The sequence below is a fragment of the Festucalex cinctus genome, chromosome 4 (assembly GCF_051991245.1).
Source record: "Festucalex cinctus isolate MCC-2025b chromosome 4, RoL_Fcin_1.0, whole genome shotgun sequence".
In the NCBI taxonomy this organism is placed as follows: domain Eukaryota; kingdom Metazoa; phylum Chordata; class Actinopteri; order Syngnathiformes; family Syngnathidae; genus Festucalex; species Festucalex cinctus.
The window spans coordinates 17702897-17726551 of record NC_135414.1 but is presented as its reverse complement, the minus strand read 5'-3'; the positions used below and the strand labels follow the sequence as shown (position 1 = coordinate 17726551).

Below are 23655 nucleotides of genomic sequence, written 5' to 3'. Positions count from 1 at the left end.
AGCTATCAAGTAATTGTCTTATTTTTAATGTGTTTTGTGTAATAATCTGAAATGATTTCATATTCTAATTGAAAATCGTCAATTCCTACTAAATTAGTCTCAGTGGAATGACTTGAAGCACTAAACATGTTACCTGAAATGATTGAGTACTGTATTTGTAATCAAGATCGGTTGATTATAATTCTTCATGCTGTTTTGTTATTAAGGAAATGAATAATAAGGGCGGATTTTGTATTTTTTTTTTTAAATCGTACTCAAGCATTGGGGTGGCCGCAGATCGTTCCCACTACGGCCTCATCAGGATGACTCATTTGTGGAGCATTTACTGGCTGATGTGTACCATGAACATGGATTGCAGCGAAGATGAAGTTGCTCTTGCGATTGTGTGCATACAGAAAGTCACACTCTGCATGTGTGTCGCAATGGGGGACTCGAGTCATAATCAGTGTTGCAAACAATGACTTGACAAGTCTGTTATCTCGTTAGCGGAGTTGGAGTATAATTTGAAACAACACAGCAGGCCAATTCAATGATTTGATGATACAATTAATGAAGGATGAATTGCTTTCATCTGCCTATGTTTAAAAACTCAGCGGCATCTTGACTACAGGTATGTCATATTGCAGTGTTGGATCCGCTTTATCGATGTATAATCTTGCTTCTGGGATTCTCTTTTTACTGTGGAATGGTTCATGGGAGAAACTGACGAGTCATCATCAGTAGTTAGATGGATTTATGTTGATGGTTTTCCATATTTATGACTCACTGTAGGTTTGTAGTTAAGAAACAGCTTTGTCTCTAATAGTGTTGGAAAACCCCTTGTCGGGCTTGTCAGCAACTAAAGGATCCTTAAAAGTGGAATGGAGGGAATTAGTACAGAAGTGCACGCATGTCTAAGTGCACTTGTATTCATAACCAGGTTTCTACATTTTATTTTTAAAAATATTAACCTAGTATTATATTAATAATGAAATAAGTCTAAATATACAATGTATAAGGGGTAGGGACTAGATATGTTTTTAACTTCTTCCTACTCCCTTTTGAACGTAAACTGTGATTGATTGATCATTTTATGGGGTTCTTCTTTTCTTTTTTATTTTTCTTCCTCTGCTGTTTGTTTGTATGTTTATATGTTCAATAAATAAAAAAAAAGTATGGAATTGGCAATGTGAAGTAAACATTTTTGACTGGGCTCCGTCGTTCTAAGGTACTACAAAATAATTCAAATGTATTGATAAAGTTGTTCAAACGTACTGATTAAGTCATACGAATGTATTTCGTAAAATTTACATTTTATGAAATACATTCATATGACTTACCCCGGGTTTTCACTGGATGCGGTTGCGGTGCGGTTGCGGTGCGGTGCGTCTTGACTGCGTGCTCCGGACGGGTCAATTTTTTTGTCAATCCACACCGGCTCCGCACAGCTGCGGTCCGGCAGCTCCGTCGCCGCCCACTTCCCAACGTGTCTCGCGGGACCGCGCGCGCGCGATCATGTGGCATTTCACAACGACAAACATACAGAAAGTCTGTGCTCAACAGAGAAGCAGAAAGAGAGGTGGACTTCTTTTGATTTAACCTTTTCTTCTTCTTCTGCTATGAGATTCCATGCAGCATCCTTTTTTTGGTTGTCCTTGTAAAGTATATTAATAACGAGAGTCGGGTCAGTGCGGGTCCACTCTTTATTTCTGTCTTCCGCGTCCGGCTGCCGCTCAGTACGGCAAGCGAGACGGGCACAACAAGCAATCGCGAACTTCAAACTCACAATACATTACAGTCCTTATAAAAAGGATGTGCCGTGTCATATATTATTTTGTGGTTTTCCACCTCCAATTTAAACCTCTCCTCGTCCATTTTCGCTGGTGTCTAAACCGTGAATGAGCACATGGCCCGGCGACGCCCACGTCACGTTTTGCTGAAAAACTTGAGAAATAGGAGCTGGCGAGTGTTTTATTCTGAAAGGTAAACGGAAATTTATTTTGAAACTGCCTCGGTCTTCCTGTCCCGCTCGATGTGTTTTGTGCTAGCTTGCCATTTGCCGGAGGCCTACCGCTGCGGCGTCCGGCAAAAATAGAAAATAGGTCTATCCTTCCGCAGTCGACACGCAACGCACCCGCAAGCGGTGTAAACTGCACCATTCGAATGAATGGAATCTAATTGCTTGCGTCGCCGGACCGCACAGCAACCGCACCGCAACCGCACCGCAACCGCAACCGGTGAAAACCCGGGGTTAATCAGTACGCCAAATGTTAAACACAGCATTTTTTTTTACCATAGTGCTGTGTCATCCGCCGTATTTAATATTTTCCCATAATGCCGTAGGGTAATGTCACAATTTCATCTTGATAAAGACGTTTGAACGTTTTGGTAAAATGTGCGTCAAATGCTAAAAACAGCATTTTTACCCATAATGCAATCATGGGATATTTTCCCATAATGCTGCAGGGTATTGCAACAATTGTGCATGTGCAAGTCAATACATGCATTCCGGCAATAAATGTAGTTTTTATCATTTCGCATTCAAACGACTTTATCAATACATCCGTATAACTTTATCAAGCCATTCAAACAACTTTGCAGTACGCTTGAATGTCTATTTCAATATGTTCGAACGACTTTGCAGTATGTTCAAACGACATAGCCCAGTCAAAAGTGTTTACTCGGCATGGACAGTTTCACACACTGCACATTTACACGCACAGCCACTCTGACTGCGGGGCTCTTCTTTTATCTGTCTCTCTTCCAGAGCATGATGAGTGTGCCAGTAGTCAGAACTCATGCGATGAGAATGCCATCTGCACCAACACCATTCGAGGACACCTGTGTACCTGCAAGCCAGGCTATGTTGGGAATGGCACCATCTGCAGAGGTAAGTTCCTCGCCTGGAATTTCCCCTCGGCCATGTAAACACAGACGACCAATTGGGAGGGATCACATGTCTCGTAGTAGTAACATCTTTGACGGTCTGGTTCAGTCCTCTACTCATCACCTTAGCAGGCCGCAGTGGCCAGACTGATGATTGAAAAATAGATTTTGGAGCGTTTTACACAGGTGCGCATCATGTCCCTTAGCGCTCATGCTGCCTTCTGTTGACCGTGTAAGCACCATTGAAGCGCCTAATTGGTTTGGAAGTTCATCGTCACACAGATGGAGCAAAAAAAAAAAAAATGAATACACGCTGACATTACCACTTTACGCAAAGCGGTCAAGATGACGGGAGCGCACTGTGACTCCAGAAAACTCCAAAACTTCCTTCTGACTTTGAGTTTTTAACCTACGCCTGTGAAAATGTTCAGGCGTGAGCCCAGCATAAGTTTAAATTGCCATCACAAACTGTTGCCACCAACATCAACACAATGTCAAATTGAAATCACATCCAATCGCTAATTAAGGGTGCTGGGGGGAAAAAAACAATAATAATAATTACGCTGACATTGTAGAACAAGTGAGTGCCCGATATAGGTTGGCAAGAGCTGTCTGACTACTTTTCAAAGGTAGTTTAATAGGTGAAAATCGGGGTCCCACCTTCCTTCTTTTGGCTCGGCCATCCCAAAGTCTTCATATCGTTCTAGTGACGCCTTCCTTTTGCTGATTTGGAGTCATGGTTTGAATTGTTCTTATTTACCTGACAAGTACTTGATTAAGATGTGACTTTAAAAAAAATAAAAAATAAAATGGGTTTCTAATGAAATATTACGTCAATAGAACCAGTTTATCTAAGCAACATTTTAGCTTCAGATGTCGTCTGACATTTGTGTTAACCCACCTACAGTCCACATGCCCCGCCCCTCTATATTTACCGGTGTGTTGGCACTGACGTTTGACAAACAGCAATGAGGGATGAAACCGCCAAGGTTCATCTCACCGTCCACGTGGCGCCCTGATGGAGTCTGAGATGAGTCATTAATGGTTTGGCAGCCATCTTCACGCAGGCAACTCTCACAGTTTGAACTCCCTGATGCACAGTGAACATCACATAGGTCCATCATCGCTCTCTCTCTTTCCCTGATTCGATTGTATACAACACTATCTACTGTCTACGGAGCCAGGAAGCTGAAAAATATACTACTTTTTTTTAGTGCTCTAAAGCTTGTTCCTTGCCATATAAAACATGTAATCTCTTGAGAAATAACATCTCTAATACGAGTGATGCATTATCTTATTACAGCAAGAATAGATAACCTTGATGGTGTTGTGTTCTGATATCAGTTTGTTTTATAGCTAAATGTTTCCTGGTATCAAAATTATCTAACAGCGGGAGTTAAACATGTGAGCGTATTGGGCACCAGGGTTTAAAATGAAGTCATTATTGTGCTGTATATTCAAAGAGTGATTAAAAAAGGCTAATGATTCAAGGGAGAAAAGTCAGCTGGGATAGGCTGCAGCTCACCCGCGACCATTGTGAGGATAAGCAGTACAGACAATGGATGGATGGATTCAAATGATTTCATTTTATAAGCCGGATATAACATTCTGAGTGGCTGTTGAGCTTAAATTCCCAAAGGGGGAAAAAAAAATCACATTATTTGCAAACTAAGTATCCAAGTGAGACCTGGGAAGGCTGAATCCATTTAATATGGTGATCGTGTCCCTGAAACTCATTCCCTATATAATGCCACATATCCAAATGCCTCCTGTACGCTGGGAGAATTATACTTATCATAAAAGGTTTAACATAAACAAAGTTAGTCAGATGATTTGCAGTAAAATTAGAAGACAAAATAACATTGAAGAATAAAATGCACTCGCAAGGCTTTAAAGTGATTTTGACCGTCTTTAATGTACTGAGTTTAACTACCAAGTAAAGCAATAACACGATCTCATAAGGTACCTTTCATGAAAATTTCAATATTCACACTTGGCTGTCATCCAACGATGAAAGTATCATTAATTAGGGTGTGATTTCACAAAATGTGCTCCATCATGGGACGGTGGTTGTGATGAATCACCGGATGAGATTCTTCTTACCGTGGTTCTTAAACACAGCTAAGATAATTGATGTGCACTGTGCAGTGTACTTTTTTATTTTTATTTTTTTATTTTATTTTTTTCCCATTTGATGAGCTCTTTTCAAAAGTAAGATGATGGCAAATTACAAATATTTTATTTTTTTTTTTTTATATATACTGGTATATATTTATATAGCAGAGGTGCCTTTGCACGCCTTTCTTTATGACCTTGCGTGAATGACAGATGGAGAATGTCTGCAAGCAGGTAGGAAATGAAGAAAAATGAAATAGACAAAGCATGACATGAATTCAAAGTTGGTGTTAGTGATTTGGATAAAACACAACTGTCGAAGTAGGCGTCTCCGACTAAACTCACCCTCCATGCTGGTGTCACACAGGTATTAAGATGTGTGGCAGGCAGCAAACAGGTCTTGGGACAGATCAATGCAATTTGCAAAATGCTTTCCATACATTTTCTGTCTCTGGAATGTCTCCAAGCTCATATACACGCACCGAATACGTCTAGGCAATATGCAGCCTGCCGGTAGAGCTAACGGTGCGTTTTTCATTCTGCGAGTCATTGGCAAAGTGCAAATGAAGGAACACAAGATTAAAAAGATGGATATTCAGAATTACTGCTGAGAATATGAAACGTGGGAACTTACTAATGTATGCTAGTGACAAACACTATTTGGACAAGTATCATGTGGAATAGTGGCCTGTATAGTTCTGTATAACGGTTCATAATGAACAACCCTACACTAATCTGAAAATAATGTACCACATTTATGACTAGCTCTAGAGTGGAGTGTTGTTAGTGTATAAGCAGGCTTGGTGAATGAATTAGATATGCACCATTGCCTAATTATGGATTAGGAAAAGGAATGCAATTATGGGCATGGTATCTGCATTCCTTTAGTTACGTGATGCAGCAATATCAAAATCTTACGGTATTTTACGGTATTAAGGCACTTACATATTAAGGCACGGTATATTATTGTGGAATTGTTAAATAAATAAATAAATAAATAATTTTTAAAAAAAATTGGGGAGGGAAGTGTGCTATAGGTTGGAAAATAAAGTACCAGGACGTTAAAACAACTCTACAACTGTAGAAAAGACAAATAAACACAACAGAGGATACAGTCATTATTGTATTTTGAAATATCAAACCAGCATATTGTCGCTGCTATGTGAAAAACTTATGAGCATTTTTTTTTAAATGTTTTTGGGGGGGAATGAAACTTAATGCAAAAATGGGGGGAAGGACATAAGTGTTTTTCACATAACAGGGATGATATGATTAAATATGGATGAATGTTCAAGATTAAAAATAAAAGCTAAACTTTTATATTTTGTTTAACACCGTTGCCGTGGCAATGCAAAACCATTGACTACGACTGGAATTAAAATGTCATTGACGAAAGTATCCAAGGATTTGGCATATTTTTGAAGTCAGACGAAACAATTTTTTTTACGTCATGATAATGTCCCTAAAACTTCTTATGACTTCCTTTCCTATTCTGGCCAATTAGTATAATTCAAGCAAGGAGTTGGAGGAAGTGGCCTCTTTTTCCCCTCCCCCTGAGATCTCATTACTGTGTGATGGCGACAGTGTTGGCCAATCGACCTGTGCCTCCCATTTCATTGGCCTCATACATCACTGCATCCCCCGTAGGACTGAGGGAATTAGTCTGAGTGCGACGAGTGCTCCTCTGTCTGTCGCTGTTAATATTAATAGGACAAAGAAGTGTGTTTAGCCAGCCTTGAGCAACGTGTCCACACAGCAAGTGAGGCTAAGTCAGATGTCAAAGGCAAGAATGTGTCATTAGCAGGGCAAGTTGAGAGCTGGGCAGGTGACGGAACGTACTTCACTTGTGAAGCCTTTAAAAAAGTTTCCTCTGTTGCTACCTGAATGGTATGCTAAGGGGTCGTACGTTTTCCAAGAATGACGTCATCATTCAGCTTTTATTGTATTTTGGAAAAGGAGATGGGCCACTCGCTATTCATCAATTTGCTATATAGCTTGTCCTCATTACTGTCATGGATGGACTGGATCTTTTCGCAGTTGACTAGTGTAACCCAGACTGGTCACCAGCCAATTGTGGGGCACCTACATAGACAAAACAACCATTAACATTTACACCTACTGACAATTTATAGATTTTAATTCATCTAAGATGCGCCCTGCCACATGTACAAAGCTTCAAAAATGTTTTGTTTGTTTCCAACTCTGTTTGCGGAGTTTATTTTATTTTATTTTATTTTATTTTATTTTATTTTATTTTTTTCCCCTCCAAACCCATATTGTGCCCATCATTTATAGGAGCACAGCTGTCAGGTTTCCAGGTTGGTCTTTTTTTTTCTCCTGCCATTAACGACAAGTACCACCAAAATGTTAATTGACGTCAACTAAATTTTTTTTTTCTTTCTCCCTCCCAATGGGCAGCTCTGGTTTCATGACACTTTTTTTTTTTTTTTTTTTTTTTAACACCCACTAACTATAGGAAATACATTTTCAAGGATGTCGTGAATAATCAAAGCGTTTGTCACATTAAATGTAATACACAGAGCGTATGGTCACCATATTACCATCCATCCATCCATCCATTTTCTTGACCGCTTATTTCTCACAAGGGTCGCGGGGGTAGCTGGCGCCTATCTCAGCTGGCTCTGGGCAGTTGGCAAGGGACACCCTGGACTGGTTGCCAATCGCAGGGCACACAGAGACGAACAACCATCCATACGCACAAGCACACCCAGGGACAATTCGGAGCGCCCAATTAGCCTGCCATGCATGTCTTTGGAATGTGGGAGGAGACCGGAGTACCCGGAGAAGACCCACGCAGGCACTGGGAGAACATGCAAACTCCACCCAGGAAGGCTGGAGCCTGGACTCGAACCTCAGAACTGGGAGGCGGACGTGCTAACCACTTGTCCACCGTGCCGCCCTCACCATATTACCATTTCAAAAAAAAACAAAAAAAAAAAAAAAAAGAAGACACTTGCCCAGCCTTGAAATTGTGGTACCAGTCGCAGTTACACAGTGCAGTTCACCTCCTATTACTCACGCAATGCCAACCGGACAGTTTAATGAATTTCACGAAAATCACGAGGAAAAAAACAAAAAAAACAAAAACGGATGCCCGAACAGGATGTAAGAAAATGGTCTGTCCTCCCAAAAGAGGACATTTGGTCACCCTAACAGAGCGTCATTGAGCAAAAAATAAATATTAGTGTCAAAGTCACTGTTGTGCAGAAAATGTATCTTTTCACAAAAAGCTTGTTTTCTCCTTCTTATTTCCATTATAGCTTGGTGTCACTCAAATGACCTATTTTCAAATGGTGATTTCTAAAGAACGGAATAAGGTAGAATCATACTTTATTTCTAAGGAGAGAATGGAATCCTATCTTTTATATGGTATCCACTAGGGGTGTTAAAAAAAATCGATTCGGCGATATATCGCGATACTACATCGCGCGATTCTCGAATCGATTCAATAATCGGCAGAATCGATTTTTATATTTATTTTATTTTTTTATTTATTTTTTTATTTTATTTTATTTTTATTTTTTTTATTTTTTTAGGATTCACACCTTGAGCATGGAAGAATGTTATATGAACGGAACATTAAGCCTTAATATTTTATTTTAATGCTGTTTAAACATGAAACAGATTACAACCTCTATAAGACAGTAAGACAGTATAAGACTACAATTTCAGATAAATAAATAATACATTTTCATATAAATCTTACACTGTACAAGCTTACTGATTAGTATTTTCTAAATTTGAATGAAAAAAATCGCAAGAATCGACTTATAAATTCGTATCGGGATTAATCGGTATCGAATCGAATCGTGACCTGTGAATCGTGATATGAATCGAATCGTCAGGTACTAGGCAATTCACACCCCTAGTATCCACCATGTTTATGTAGTCATAGCCCACAATATTCTGTTTGCTTTGAAAGATAAATGCTCGAATTTGGCTGTCACGCTAGGGATTGTCTTTTTGGATAACATTTAACAGTAAAAGAGTTAAATGTCTGTTGTATCTGTGAAGTGAATTTTGTTGCTCTGCACTCGTGATGTGTAATGGATGAATGTACAGTAAATGTCCTTCTATTCCATTCCATGTTTTTGGAACGTGGTAGGAAGCCCATGGCTGAGATTCAAACACGGGTTGAGCCCACAATGTTCACAAAATCCCCTGAAGGAAAGTTCTATAATTGTTTCATACAGCGTTGACGATAATGCAACATATACTGTATTTCATCCCATTCTGTACATTTGCTTATATTGTGACAGTTTGAGGCTTTCAAGCAGAGGAAAGCTATTAGATTTTTTTTTTTTTTTTAAGAAATGCTTCTGTAATGGATGTGTAATGTGGCTCTCAATGCGCCAATTCCACTTCTCGATGTCTGAGTCTTTGTTTCATGCTCTCAAGGGGGTCCCGATGCATTTGCCACAATAACGCTGTGTGAACCTCGACTAGCCCAGTTTTGTTCCCACATGAACTTTTGAATGATGATTACACTTCTAACATCTATTTTCTAATTATGTAGCTACAGAAATGACTTGCCCCTTCAGGAACAGAGACGTATAGAGATTCCCCTGCTCTTGATATTGTGCAAACGATGTGTTGCTCTTCCACCTCAGAAGAGCATCACCATGTTTTGCAAAATGTCCAATTTGTGAAAGCAGTTGGATCCGAATGCAATAACTGGCAGGCGGAAATGAGGAAAGCAAACATGGAAAGAAAATATTTTACAGTGATTGATTGATGATCTGGCTTTTGAGACAAAATAAGGTGTTAAGACATCCTTTTTTTGTAGTGCAGCTCTCATGTGGAGAGAAGGGTTGCCACGGTGTTACTTGCCATTTTACTGAGCCACAACACGACAAATAGGCCACAGTAGTTCAATCGGAGCAAAGCAAACAATTATAGATCAGCATTGTCTCAGTGTCAGCCTAACGATCAGCTGCCTATTGCAGAGCTCGTGTCACTTGTGGAATGAGTGAGCCCATCGTGTTCACGGTCCATTTCATCTGCAAGGGCTGCTGGTCTATACACACCAATAGCGAGTCGGGAAAAAAAACCCATCTGGAGACAAAAGCATGATCTCTTTCTGTTCGTCTTCTTACCGGAGCTAATCACCATGTTTCACCCAACTAGGAACGGCAAGCAATAAAGGAAAGATAATGTATTCGGAATTGTCAAGGGAGGATGTTTGCTTTAGGAAGGAGGCGATAAGCACAAAAGGGGGAGTCGTTGGGTAGAGCCTTGATTTTTCCCTACAAGTCTGAAGGATTTAATTTGATGTTTACATAATCGTCGTTCCCCCTCATCTCATTTTAATACAATATGTCGCAGCTTCTCGGCTGTGAAGTCTGTGCTAGAGGGCAGCTGTGTCGTATTTTAATTGAGTCAAGCAGTGATTAATTGCGGATGCAAAAGAAGAAAAGAGTGCACGTTTTATGCTTTCTGGCAATTATCATTTGAGGCAATTATTTTTTGGCTCTGCCTCACTGTGATGGAGCTGCTGTAACAAAAGGATAAATCCTTTACTCGGGAGGAGCTGGTATTACATTATTGGGTTGTCAGAAGTCACCACTCTTAACCCAACATTTAGACAGCCAATTATGAATGGACAGCACACTAGTGAGTGGTTCGCTTCACAGTTCAGAGGTTTTGGGTTTGAATCCAAGCTCCGTTATCGATATAATGTGTTATAGCTTTGTGATAGTTTCTCTAGTTCAGCATAGTGAAGAACTGTACAATAGCACAGAAGGCATAGTACAGTTTTACTTTAGCTTTGCAAGTGAAATACACGTTCAGATTCTGTCTGTCTTTAAATGTCTGTCTTTATATCCTTAGCCTCTCTCAATACAATATTTCTTACCTGTCAACTCTTTTTTTTTTTTTTTTTAACAACCTATCATTGTCTGTCACTCTCAGTGCTTGATCCATCCTTTATCTTGACCATGTGCCGTCTTTTCAGGATGCCTGGATGACACTCCAGTGTCATTCAGACTCCTTTTCCTCCTCTAAGACAGAGAATAGGGATTTTTATGAGAGCTGTTCACAATTCTGATCAAATACAGTTTTCCCTTTCCTTTGGTTACCTTTTTACTGACATATTTCAGCTGACATGATACGCTTCTGTGCATTGGAACATCCGTCAACTGGCTGAGCACTGGTATAAAAACACACATAATCTAATGTAAGGTAACCTAAACAAACAAGTCATCACAATCTCATCATGGGATCTAAATGCATCTCAGATTTTGTGGCCCTCCTCGGGAAGTTGGCAGCATGTGTCATGCGTAATTCCAGCACGACATCATGCATCTCAGCAGTAAACGCCATCTTATCAGTGAAACAGCAGAGCTAGGTGGAAACAGTGGCGTCAGCTACTTCGGTGTGTGTGTGTGTGTTTCAATAATGGATTTGGACGTGGGGATTCGCGGGTCCTGCTCAGCATATAGTTATGAAAGCTCCTCACATCCGACTGCCAAGGGCGTCCCTGTTCCTCCCTCGTGCTCCTCTGATAGCTCCATGCCCCTGTGACTCTTCCACAGATTAAAATAGATAAAATCGTCCATACGTGATAGGAATGGATACTTTCCCAGTCAATGTTTAGTCGCATGCAGTTTTTTTTGATGGAGTTGTGAAATCTATTTTTTCCTAGTTTCATTGTCTTATGGGTCCTTTATTATGTTGTTATCAAAGAACCATAAAAGGCTGCAGCAGCCATTAAAAATATCCTCATCATTTCCAAAGCTATTTATTAACCTGTCAAAATATTTACCAAATTCTGTCCAGAAAGTGTCTGCTAACTTTATCTGTACAAATCCATTTTTATGATTTATTTCTATTTTTTAACAATACTGCATGCAGTTTGTGGACACAACCAGTTTGCTGGCTCTTATAAAAAAAAAAATAATAATAATAATACTAATTTAAAAAACAATTTAGAAAAGGAACCATCCCAGACTGCAGACTTTCATCAAGGGGAAAAAAAACGTGTTGTTAGTTTATGTTTTCCATTGCAAATGAACAAATGGCTTCTCTGACATCTTTGTCTACTTCACCCATCTGCTTATGGAGGCAAGCTTTCGTACCATCTGTAGTGGATTTTATCAACTAAGCAACAAGCTTTGACATTTACGATTAGTTGATTGTTGTCATAGTGTTGTTGTCGGTGGCAAGAGGAGGCTTGCTGACGTAAATGTCAATACGTACTGTAGATATCAAGCAGCCATTTTGCACATCCATCCACAGTCTCGAATCGAACGCCTTCCTTCAAGATGACAACACTCTCTCCCACTGAGTCGTGTTTATCAGACTCTTGACCTCAACCCAGCTTGGGCAAGCTGATTAAATGTAAACATATTTTGTTATATTAATTTTAATTTATAGATATTTACATTCATGCTTCCATTTAATTAAATAAAACATTGCAGTCCAGGGAAAAGGGAGAAGAAACTGTTGATTTCCAGATGTTCATATGAATTTGGTAAGACTCATTTTTCCTCACAGTGAAGAAAAAAACTCTAAAATCAGAGAGAGGTAATAAATTGGCATGTCAGCGATATTGATCATCTGCCCTTACAACCGATCTGCAGATGCTTTATGATGGTAAAAATCATTCTTAATGCATCTTTAATTTGTGCCAACCGCCAGACACAGTTTTTTTATTGTCACGTAAGTCCAGTCATTATGTGTGATGGTGGAGAAAAAAACAAAAAAAAACAACACAGTGAGGATGAGCACCTTGTGCGCTGCCTGCTCAATGATTAGAAGCACCCCCCCCCCCTTAAGATTGCAAGTGTTTTTTGTGGTTAACTCTTTTGTAAACAAACAGCAAGCGTCAGGTCCGATGCAGGCAGTTGACCTGCGCTTTACGCCCGAACAAAGCCATCAGTGAGGTTTACAAGCCACCCATACAATCTCCACCGACTCTGACCTTAGCTAGAGTGGTCATTGTTTTCCACAGCCTGTTTGTCCCTCTGGCGGTACAAACCACTGGCAGCCAAGCGCTTCTTTACAAGTATTGATTTATTCACTCATTGTAAACTCAATGGCTCACAGTGACATGGAAGTCCTGTGCTGATATATGGCATTGCTTCATGCTCATGGGACTATTATGAGGATGCTCAATAAATGGCACCAGATTCTGTCTATTTAAAATTGTATCCATATATATATACATACATATTTAAAGGCAAGTCAAAACTTTTTGCAACAGTATAAACATGTTATTCTGATTAACTTTGACTGCCACACGTTATAAGAACAAAACAAAAAAATCCACAGTGCCAGCCGCTTTTGAGCATTTTAACTCATCTTTCAAGGCAAAAAGAATATTGTTTGCCTTTACTACATATACAGTGTGGCTACTAAATGAAAGATCGCATTCCATTCATCGGAATTTTACTAATCATTATTAATTTCTTTGGCAGTCAAAGAGTTAATTTTGCGTTGAATTGTGAAATAAGAATGACGCACTTTGGGCAAACGAGTTGGCTGAAAACAATAGTAATCAGAATATGTTTAGACTAGTGGGGGTACATGCAAAGAAAATTTTGGACTTGACTTCCACTTTAAATGTTAATCCCAGAAAGTTTGCGTCTTTTGAATTTACAAAATGTCCCTTTCGTTCTAATGACCAATACTAAGAAATGGAAATATGTACTGTCCTCCCTTTAAAAAAGAACCTTTAATAGTGTCATTATCACCAGACTAACAAAGCATTAACACATCACATCATTGAGCTGTGCAGCCGTGGAAGCCCATAATTGGCTGAGTTCTTTTCCATGTTCTAATTAAAATGCACTTTTGATATTTCTCGCAATTGGTGGAATACCCATTGGCTTTCAATCGTCACTTCAGCACTAATTCTGAGATGGATCCTTAGATGCCCAATGACCGTGAACGGGGCTGTTAGCTATGGCACATAGTGGAGTGATTTCCTTCTCACCACCCACTGGAAAGCAATCTAGGCCCATAATGGGAAACTCAAATAGCAAATCTGTGAGTATAAGCATGTCTTGAGAAGTCACGAGTCAGCAACAGGCTCACTTAAGCGCCAAGATAGTTTAACTGGAGGTCACAGGAGTGACAATGAAGGAGGCAGTAGATTATTTGTCGTCGTATCAGGCTTCCTGATCATGTCAAATGGAAGTGGAGCTCAGGAAAGTGTTAGAGGAAAAATAGGGGGGTGGAAATGAAAGGAACGACAGTTGATTAGAGCCTCATGATGAGGGAACATGTTTTTGTTTTGTTTTTTTAATTAGTGACCAATCTACTGTATAGTGTTAAAATATATATTAAAAAATATATAGAAAAGACATACATATATTATAGTGCTGCTTTCCGCTGTTGTGCCACTTACTCCACACCAGCTAGCTAATGCTGCATTCGAGGATGGTCGGAAGTCGGACTTTTCCGAGTTCAAACCAGGAAGTGTGTACGGGAACGCCCCCTTGAACACGGAAATTCCACTTGCGAAGTCGGAAGAAAAAAAGGACCCCGACTTCACCGGCGGACTACAATATGAATGGCAAAACACAATTTACTCGACTATAAAACTTATAAAATTTTCTTCATTCATAAATATTCAACGTAACTCCACGTAACGCAACGTACGTGACAGTATTGCGGCTATCTCCCTGCATGAAATTATACGGTCATCTACTTAACTGTATGAAATGCTTATGAAGTAAGATTAAAACAATAAATGAAGCAAAATTGCAAAAAGGTAAGTTTTCTAGAGGTCAAAAGGAATTTTGAGGACCAAAATAAAAAACAATTTATCACTATCTGCCATTTTGGTTGTTTACGTTCTCCTCGAACGCTTTCAGGTCGGAACTGGGAAAAACCAACTCGGATATATCCGACTTCCGACCATCCTTGAATGCAGCATTACGACTAGCGTCAGCTGGATAGCTAATGTGGCTAAAATACATTCCGGAGTCACTCTTAAGTCAGTAATCATCGCCTACATGGTACCAAATAACCTGCACTTTGGACCAAGTATCATTCTCACAAACGGATTATGAGACGTAAACTATGCTAATTGCTAAGCTAAAACTATGCTAACTGCTAAGCTAAAACTGACGTGAAAATTTTAAAGTTAAAGTTAACTTTAACAGTTTCATATCCATTTTAGCTTAGCAATTAGCATCTCCACGCTTGCATGGTTATGACACTAAAATGGATAAGTACCGGTACACTTTTGACATAATCTCTCTAGACTGTCTGAAAATACATTAAAGCTTAGTGCAAATTAACACATACACACACACGCTCGCACACACAGAGCAGTTTATACATGCAAACTTCTATTTATATTTCCCCCAACATATTAGTGGTTAGCTAATTTTTCAATTAAATTGTATGCTTGTGTGGGAGCGCCACCATTGGCATTTAATGTTAATTCTTCGCATTTCTCTGTCTGTCACGTATTCCGCTGACAACAGTAATACTGAATATCCATACCCTGGTAAAGATGAGGACGCAGACTGAAGACAGATTGCTGTAATTAAGACTTCATCACAAGATGGACAAAATAGCATACACATGGAAAATCACAAGACTTAATGAAGCCTGAACATTAATTTTACTGCAGCCCAATTCATTAGTTGCATATAGATACACTTAATAATAAATCACGAGTGTTACGATGGTCATTGTGGTTTCCCCTCCCCATGTTTGAAAGTCATTAGTTGGAAAAGACAGGCAGCGTAATGCTGATGGTGGTGAAATGATAATTAGAGCTGGAGATAGATTGAGTCAATATAAGTGTAATTAATATTTCAGTATGAGCTTTATTAGTACAGACGCAATCAGGCTCTTAATGAGAGGCTTTTTAAATCATAGATGTCAAATTATACAGTCAGTGCTATTAAACTTTGATGTCAACATGTAAATGTGTTTTCTTTTATAACAGACGCTGAAGAGACACTAAGGCTCATCTTTGAACTCATGTTGTTATTTAAGTTTTGAATGCATTTAATCAATTTTCCATACTTTTTTTTTCTCTTTTGGTGGAGGCTAAATTACACTTGTTAGATGCGCTGACATATCTCCCCCATCTTGTGGGGTGTGGGGGGGAATATTTGTGGCAGACGTCCTAACGAAAAACAGACCATCTGCTTTGTTGTATCTCTGTTTGCTGCTTATATTGAGGCATCACACCATCTTCACTCTAAAAACAGATCATGCACACGCCTTTCAGATGATTGCAATATAGAACTAGGAAATGCCAAATTATGAATGCTTCAGGCTGAATGTGGGATTGATCAATAACAATTTGCACCAACTCGCCGTGTTAAAATGAATCAGACAGGAGGCTGAACAATTAGGTTTTATCCAAGGTCAGAATCGAATCTTGACTGCACATTTGACTGTTTTGACGTATGAAGACCTTTCAATATTCTTTGAAATTGTTTAAATGACCTACAAACATCATTATATTCATTATTATAATATATACAGTATTCTATTCAAACAATTTAAATCAGAAATAGCATATGAGTGAATGATTTGAAAGAAAATGACTTCATTTGCACTTTGTGTTGCCTAAAAATTGTCAAATCCGAGACAGCTGCAAGTGTGAAGTGTTAGCTCTTCAACAAGTTTTTTCTTCTTCTCCTTATTTTCTCTTTTTCCAGCTTTCTGTGAGGAAGGGTGCAGGAGTGGCGGAACATGTGTGTCTCCCAACATGTGCCTTTGCCCTTCAGGATTCACGGGACGATATTGTGAGACAGGTAAGACGGAGTACGACACAAAATATCTCACAAAAATGAGTGCACCCCTCACATTCCTGGAGATACGTAATTCTATCTTTTCATAGCGACAGCACTGAAGAAATGACACTACAACTTATATAATGGTGTAAATGTATCGTTCCCTTAAAATAACTTAAAACACACCTAAACCCCTGGCAACAAAAGTGAGTACACCCCTAAATGAAAATGTATTTGTCCCTCAAAAATAACACAAAACACAGCCATTAATACCTAAACCCCAGCAACAAAAGTGAATGAACCCCCAAGTGAAAATTTATAGTTCCCTCTACATAACTCAAATACAGCCGTTAATACCTAAACCCATGGCAACAAACGTGAGAATACCCCAAAGTGAAAAATGTCCAGATTAATCACATGTAGTGACCCCCGCACTCCCACAAAAAAAAATAAAAAATAAAATAAAATCTGTCATGTGACTTTTTAGTGTTACAAGGTCTCAGGTGTGAATAAGCAGCAGGTGCATTAATTTTGAAATGACATCTCTCAAAGTCTCTCCTACTGGTCGCTGAAAGTTCAACACGGCACCTGTGCGTGTGCTCACTCTCACATCCTGCTTTGCAGAAATTCTCACCATGTTATCCGTTCTAATTACACATTTCACAAAAAGAACATTGCACTTCACATCGCTTTCTTCACAAGACACCACTTAGACTTGAAGTGCTGCTGACATTTGTGCATTGGATCTCTTTGTTCACGTGTGCCAGGGTATGTACGGTGCAGCCAAATTATGCAAATCATCCATTATATGAAACGCAAGGCATTATCAGAAAAATCTTTGGTATACTTTGAATATTTGACAGGGCAATTAGCTCAGATCTAGATGGCCCAATGAGGAATAAATTATGAGAATAGAATTTCTGTTGTACAATTAATGCACAATGTGAGATTCCCCATGTGAAAATGGCTAAGGTAATGTTCCTATAGTTTTGGATTTGGGCAGGACTCCTTTGAAGCAAAGGCATAGAAAATAAACCCTGAGCTCCTCTTTCTGCAGTTGTCACATATTTAAATGATCTCATGCACATGCAGTACACTGAACAACTACTACAAACTGCCATAACATATCAATTTCTTCTTCTTTGTAGCAATGCTAACAAGAAGAAATATCTGACTTTTTATGAGCAGCAAACTTCAGATCTGTCCAAGTTCACAGTGCTGCAAATCCATGTGATATTTCCCTAATGGTGTTTTACAGTAGTAGGTTAGTAAGACTTGGGCAGAAATGTAAAACTGCCAGAGCTAAGGGAGTCTCCTGAGAGCTCAGTGATTATTTTTAACTACCGTACGTGGATTAAATCCCAGCTAAAGTAAAAAATTAGAGCCCTTCACAGTTTAAACTGTCATCAAGTCTTCGCACACCCCCTCCCTTTGGGAAACCCCTGCTGATGGGGGAGCGGAAATGATGCCCTGCAGAAGGAACTAAGCGGTTTCTAATGGTGGAAAACGGAGATAAATGTGAAGCTAATTCTTTTCCATCCTCTGACCGAGACAAAGATGGATTGAGTGTGTGTAGTGCTAAGTGAGCTAGCTGCATTAATCCACATACAGAAAGTTGTCAGGAAGAGCCACAGTTTTGCAACACACCAACAAAAAAAATGCATTGGGTAAACAACAACAAAAATTGTGACATTGACCATATTTGGACAAACAGGGTTTGCACATTTCCACCTGACAGTGACAATGTGCAAGTTGTTTGAGCGGAACTGTATTTACTATATTTCCAGTAATACGTTGGATCTGCTTTATATAAGTAGCCAGACCGTACACATCTAGCCTTGTTTCAACATCTAAAGGGCAGAAAAAAACTGCAATGTGCATTGTCCAAAAAAAAGGGATGAAATACGGAGAAGAGAAAATAAATGACAGGTTTTTTTTTTCTCACAAGATAGCAAAGCAAAAGCCCTGTATTGGAGGTGAAAACCATTTTTGTCTGAGTCTCTTCTCATAAACGACGAAGAGCAATATTTGCAAGTACGGCAGGATTATTGTTATTATTTGGAAGGCTGGCGACAACTGCTGCCTTGCAGCTCACTGTGAAGTGGATGTTGCTTTGCTTTTCCTTCACAGGTACATCAAATATGTTTATGCATTTTTAGAAAACAAAACATTGAAGTTATGATGTTCAGCTTTAATTTAAGGGGTTTATTCCTGACTTAGATGCAGAATTTTCAGGCCCTCATTAGACTTACCGTAATGAATTAATTGTTCAGTGAGGATGTGTTAGGTTGGCAAATGTTCTCAATAACGTTTCTCGGGCATTAACACAATTTCATAAAATCACACTCAAGTGTTTATTTGTGAAAGTACAAGTTGCCTTCAGCCACGGAGAGGGATTCTACTGATTCATCTCTGGCCTGGGGGAGCAATAGTGGGCAGCCCCCCCCAGGCATCTGACACATATTACTGCACTGTGTAAGGCCAACAGTGCAAACAAAAGTTGAGGTTGGCAAACAGCTTGACCCAAGTGTCTTTTTATAAAGTCTGTGACTGTTGTTCAGAGAGGCATAAACATTCTTACACCGTAGCCTACTTGGACAGCAAATGATTTTCAGTGATTCCTTTAAACATGGTCATGGGCGTAGTTACCTTGCGGGGTAGGGATAGCATAACCCCAACCCCCCCCCCCCCCCCCCCCTTCCCAATTTTCCAAATATGTCTCCTCCAATGCCATTAAATCAATTACATTCCTTTTTAACATTTCACAGAAATAAAAGTCTGAGGTGTTCTGCGTATTGAACTGTCATCAAGATCAATCACACAGTCGTAAATCAGAGCTGTAAAAGCAGGCAAAAGGAATTGGAGTGAATTGATGGTTATTGCGAAAAGACCAGGGAGCTGTCAGACTCTAAAGTTCGACATCTGATCTCCCACAGCACTTTAAGAAATAAAATTATGGTGCACGTATTTATACATGTGGCATAATGTACAATTTGTCATCTGAGTCACTTTTTTCTTTCATGGAAAAACAATTGGGTGAGTCAGAGTCCTGAGGCTGATGCTAAGTGAAATTTTTACCCAAGTATTGTAGCTTGATTGCTAGCAACGTTCTTTGATGCGAGAAACAAATCCAGTCCTTAGTTCCTCCTCAGGATTTGTGCTCACTGCTTTTCTTGTTGGACAAACATTTGTTTGATTTATATCAAAATTGAATAGTCTCTATTTTACATTTCATCTGTATTTACATACTCAACATGTTATCCGCTTAAATGCTCGGCCTTAGACTTTTTGGGGTCATGCAGTCAAGGAGTTACCACTAGGCATCATGAGATCTTTACAATTTGTAATGTATCAGAGTACACATTGATTTAATTTGTTTGTCGTCAAAATAAAACTAAATCTATCTGTGTTTGGGGTTTGTGTACGCACATTAACATGGTATGCGTAGAAAACAGATGTTTCTGTTTAGTTTTTCTTTTTTCCCTGAGCATGCTGACAAATGTATTATCTAGCTGTGAACACAAACTTCTAGCATCTTCTTCCTATAGTTTCAGTAACCCTCCATCCATGCATGTATTGATTTCCAATACTGTAAGTCCTGCCCATTGTCGCGTTGAGCTGGAAGCTCTCCCAGCTGACTGGGGGGCAAAAGAGGCAGACTTCACCTTAGACTGATCAACAATCAATCCCAGGGCACAAATTGAGACAACTCCACACTCATTTTGACCACTGATTGGAAACTGATTTCACTTGGATCCACCTGCAACATTCAATGAGATGCAGTAATACAGCTGAGCGCCATCCTCATGTTACATTACAATGCATTAATGTGTACAAAACTGCTCCCCCCAAAAAATAATGGACATATTGTTAATTTGAATGTGTATTAAATAGGGGTGTCAAAATTGGTGCGTTAATTTTGAGTAAATTTAATGTTGCTTTAACACCACTATTTGTTTTTTTAATGCACGATTAATAACAGCCCTTTAATTGGAAAGCCTGTAATGGGAATTATACTGTCGCAACGTAATCAATGTAAAAATAATGCATATATCTGTGGAGACTGGAGTCAAGTTGTATTTTACAATTTTAAAAATGTGCAGAATTTCACAGGTTACGTCATGTTAAAGATTAGATAGCTCTTAATATGGAAAGAAAAATGCCCTGAGCCGTCACCATCTTACAAATGCAGTTATGCCATCGAGTGGCAGAAAAATAACCTTAAATCAGTATCACACACTTTTGTGTTTTTACAGTACAGTACATCTTTTTAATTTCAACTCAATTTTCTGATTTATTATCAAATTACTGAAGATGCAGCCATATTTCTATTACTTTAACATTTTTTCCACTTTTATGTTAACAAGAGTATGACAACTTTAGAAAAAAAAATATTTAATTGTACATTTAGAACCATTGTAAAATTTGCAATTAATTGTAAGTTAAATACTGAAGAGGTGATTAATTATGATTATAATTTTTAATCGCCAGACACACCTAGAATTAATACTTCCAGATTAAGTAGTGAATTATTAAGGGATAGTTGTTTGTATTTTAATGTGTTTATTAGGAGTCGTGGAAAGGTATTTGGAAGATGGATGGATGGATGGATGGATGATTTATAGCACATTTCATACACAACATAATTCATTATGCTTTGCATACTATAATGAAAAGTCCAACATATAGTTACAAACAGAATTAAAGAGATTTAAAACCAGAGTAAAGAAAAAAAAATAGCTCACTAAAATTACGAAAAGACAGTGTAGTGCAAGAACAAGATTTTCAAAAACATGATTTTAAAAATACTTTGAAAGACCTTAACCATAGGTATGGGAAAAGAGTATCGTTTTTAACCTGGATGTAATATACTTTTTTAGGATTTTTTTGAATTTGTACTCATTATTCACTCTGATAGTAAAGAATACCAGCCAAAAAAGGGACTGTATTATACTCAAGTATAGAGAAAAAAAAACAACAGCTTTTTAGGGGTTGATTGAGGGGGAGTGCGTATTATACACGGGTGTGAGGTACTCACTAGATTTTACTGTCCGAGTGGATCACTGACCAGTGTGACCTTAAACTCCACTTTTCACGCTTGGATTTCAGCCCTCACAAGTACAGAAGTTAATGAGGACTTCCTCGTCCTTTTGGCTTGTTTGCGCGTATCGGCGATTGAAAGTGTGACCGGAGGTCGCGGTTTTACCATCCAGGTGTGCGAGCAGGTCGTGTTTTATAGCCAGAAGGGAAAGAAACTGCAGATGAGCAGTAGCATTCGCATGATACATAATGGATGAGAGCGATTTACTCTCCCGAGAAGGCGCTAAGACCTGGCGCCTCTGGGCTGGGCATGAGTATTTACTCCACTTGAGAGAAACAAAGCAAGGCGAGTAAAAAAGTGGACGCTTTCATCCCTGCTGTTATGGGAACGCGGCGGAGAGATGGGTGGCATCTAATGTGGGCCGCCGCTGGCCCGGCGCCACTCTTGTGACAGTATTTGCCACTTTGATGGGATTAGCCTCCGCTCTTGCGAGCAGGCAAGACAACCAAGCAGCACAGATGTTTCATGTTCATAATCAAGTGTGTGTGTGCGTGTGTGTTACTCAGATATCAACGAGTGTGCAGAGGGCCTGATTGAGTGTCACAACCATTCCCGCTGTGTCAACCTCCCTGGCTGGTACCACTGTGAATGCAGAACTGGTTTCCATGACAATGGCTCCTATCTGCTTGATGGCAGCTCGTGCATTGGTGAGTATACACCCAAGTTCAAAACACTTCAAAAATAACAGCTAAGCAACCCCTGCAGGTGGCGTTATATCTTTCATGATCTGATTAGAATTCTGCATACTTTTACTCCCTTCCTTCCTCATTGTCACTTTTGTGTGTGATCCTTTCGCACATTCTACTTGATAGGAGGCGTGTGTGGCTGTGAGCTGCATTTAAAATTAGTTTGTCTTGCTTCCAATTTTGTGGTTGCAACTGACAAAAGGAATAACAAGAACTAGAGCTGCGAGCAGCTATGAAGGGCCCTCGCAGACCAGTCCACTGGCAAATTGGAATTAGACTTTTTAGAAAATGGAGCAAAAATATTTTGTGTTTTATTTATGTGTTTTCTTTTTTTTTTTTTAATTGCCAGGCCTGATGTGTGTTCAAAATTTCATGAGTTTTCACATGTTTTAGGCCATCAAAGTCAGCGTAGTTTTTCATGGCAAACAGTGAATCGCCACGGCAACAGCATTGAAAAATATTTTTAAAACGCTAGCACCTCAAGAGACTTTTTTTTTTTTTTTGCATGTGTTCCTCAAACTGATAAATCTTGGTGAAATATGTGAAGCCCTTTTTTCTTTTAAAGTTGCACAAATAACTAATACAATATTATATTTGCTGGGCTTAAATTGAAAGTGAAAGCAAAATATTAATGAAAATGTATTTTCTAACGCTTTAAATTGTAATGATTGTGGATGCCATTCTCCGAGGATCAAAGTTGAAGTTTCAGGACATGATAGCTTTGAACTGAAAACAGACAAAAACATGAACATTTTTATGCGTATGTCTTCAGGTACAAAACAACTTTTGTATCTGGATTTTAACAACACTACATAGCCAGTTGTAATAGGCTCCAGCACCCCCCGCACCCCCACCTCCTATGACCCTTGTGAGCAGCAAGCGGTTCAGAGGATGGATGGATGGATGGATGGATGGATGGATGGATGGATGGATGGATGGATGGATGGATGCATGGATGGATGAAAAATCTCCTCTTTGAAAGGTGCTCAAGTGTTTCTGGGGTTCTGTAAATATTGCAGTCACAACAGTAACGGTGGAACACAACTCTGTAATATGTGTGCGTCGCGAGCTCATTTTATGCTTAGTGATTCTGAAACATCATTTTTGACAATGTTATGGTCTGTACATGATACTTCTCAAAGATGCAAAAAAAAATACAGTT

General features: G+C 39.1%; 1 protein-coding gene across 2 annotated transcripts in view; it reads left to right on the top strand.

Annotated features, from left to right (window-relative positions):
* The window catches only part of LOC144017634 (protein kinase C-binding protein NELL1-like), a 144770-nt gene that overhangs the window by 106878 nt on the left and 14237 nt on the right, over positions 1 to 23655 (top strand). For both annotated transcript variants that reach the window (XM_077519407.1, XM_077519408.1), the window contains 3 exons: positions 2747 to 2869; positions 16632 to 16727; positions 22314 to 22454. In XM_077519407.1, the coding sequence (XP_077375533.1) occupies positions 2747 to 2869; positions 16632 to 16727; positions 22314 to 22454 (360 nt within the window). The remainder of the gene's footprint in view (positions 1 to 2746; positions 2870 to 16631; positions 16728 to 22313; positions 22455 to 23655) is intronic.